This window comes from Rutidosis leptorrhynchoides, chromosome 4 (genome assembly GCF_046630445.1).
Source record: "Rutidosis leptorrhynchoides isolate AG116_Rl617_1_P2 chromosome 4, CSIRO_AGI_Rlap_v1, whole genome shotgun sequence".
Lineage (NCBI taxonomy): Eukaryota > Viridiplantae > Streptophyta > Magnoliopsida > Asterales > Asteraceae > Rutidosis > Rutidosis leptorrhynchoides.
In genome coordinates, this window is record NC_092336.1 from 238,866,134 (window position 1) to 238,867,404 (window position 1,271).

At 47.0% G+C, this 1,271-nt stretch overlaps 1 protein-coding gene across 1 annotated transcript; it reads right to left on the reverse strand.

Annotated features, from left to right (window-relative positions):
* Positions 1 to 258: 258 nt before the first annotated feature.
* On the reverse strand, positions 259 to 858 carry LOC139841502 (uncharacterized). Its single transcript, XM_071831718.1, has one exon. It carries the CDS (start codon positions 856 to 858, stop codon positions 259 to 261), a length of 600 nt encoding a protein of 199 aa, XP_071687819.1.
* Positions 859 to 1,271: the final 413 nt, after the last annotated feature.

The following is a 1,271-nucleotide window of genomic DNA, read 5'->3' on the forward strand; positions in this document are numbered from 1 at the left end:
TCCGATAATTACTTGTTGATTGGGGAACAGAGGGTTGATGGAGATTTTCTCTTCGCTCGAGCCTTCTTCTCTAGTTTCGAGGATGCATTCACTTGGTCTTTCCTTCTTTTCCCTGATTACCATGATAACCTTTTCTCGATCATAGGTTGAAGCTAGAGTGCCAATCCCTTCGGATGTGTAGAACTTCACCAATTGATGTACGGTAGATGCAATTATCCCCATTTTCATCATGGCTACTCTTCCTAGCAGGATGTTATGCTACGAGACGGCCCGAACCACTACAAAATCCAGCGTTTCGGTTCTAGTTAGTGGTGGCTCTCCGATGGCGAAGTCGAGGTCAACCTCTCCGATTGGCCAGCATCTTTCTCCAGAGAACCCAATTAGCAGTACCCTCGATGGGTTCAGGCAAGCCTTAATGGCGGGGCTAAGCTGGTCGAAGCAATGTACATACATGATATCGCATGCGCTGCCACCATCCAAGTACACTCGGTGTACCTCTCTCTCGAAGATTCGCCCATTGATTATGACAGGTTTGTCGGAGGGAGTGATCGTGTCAAGTGCTGGGAAAGAGATCTCTTCCCAATCTATTACTCCGCTCTTTCTTTCCCTCTTGTAGGTTCTTGGCTTCTTAACTGCGAAACATTCTGCGACCGTAAGTATTGCGTTGTCCATATTCGATTTCTTTTCTTCGGTTCTGGGCTCTTGCTTTGGTACCTTCGGGTTGCGTATGCCCTTTACTAAATGTGTCAATTTCCCAGATCTGACTGCCTCTTCGATAGCTTGCCTTAGCTGTATGCAGTCGTCCGTTTCATGGCCGAAGTCATTATGAAAGTCACAAAATTTACTTGTGTCTCTCATTTTTCCTTTGCTATTTAGCTTTGGTGGAGTTTTGAAGGCTTAGGTGGCCTTTTCGGTAGCTAGGATTTCTTTAGGTGACTTTACCAGCGTTCCGAGGATACCAGGGGTGTTTTCCCTTCTATAAGGGGAGAACCTATTTCGGTCGTTTCTTCTTCCGGACTTCTCTTCACGGTGACTTGGTTTTTCTTTTCGCATGAAGCCTTGAGTTTCTTCGTACACGAAGCTACTCGCGGTGTCTTTCGCGTCAAGCCAAATGTATGCTTTGTCTAGCAATGCTTCGTAAGTGTCAGGGAGATCCCGACTGAGATGTTCCACCAATGCTCGGGTCCTGCAACCGTATAAGATTCCCGAGATCCTTTGTGACTCGGGGAGTCCTGGAATCCGCAGGGTTTCGTCCGTATATCGAACGAGAA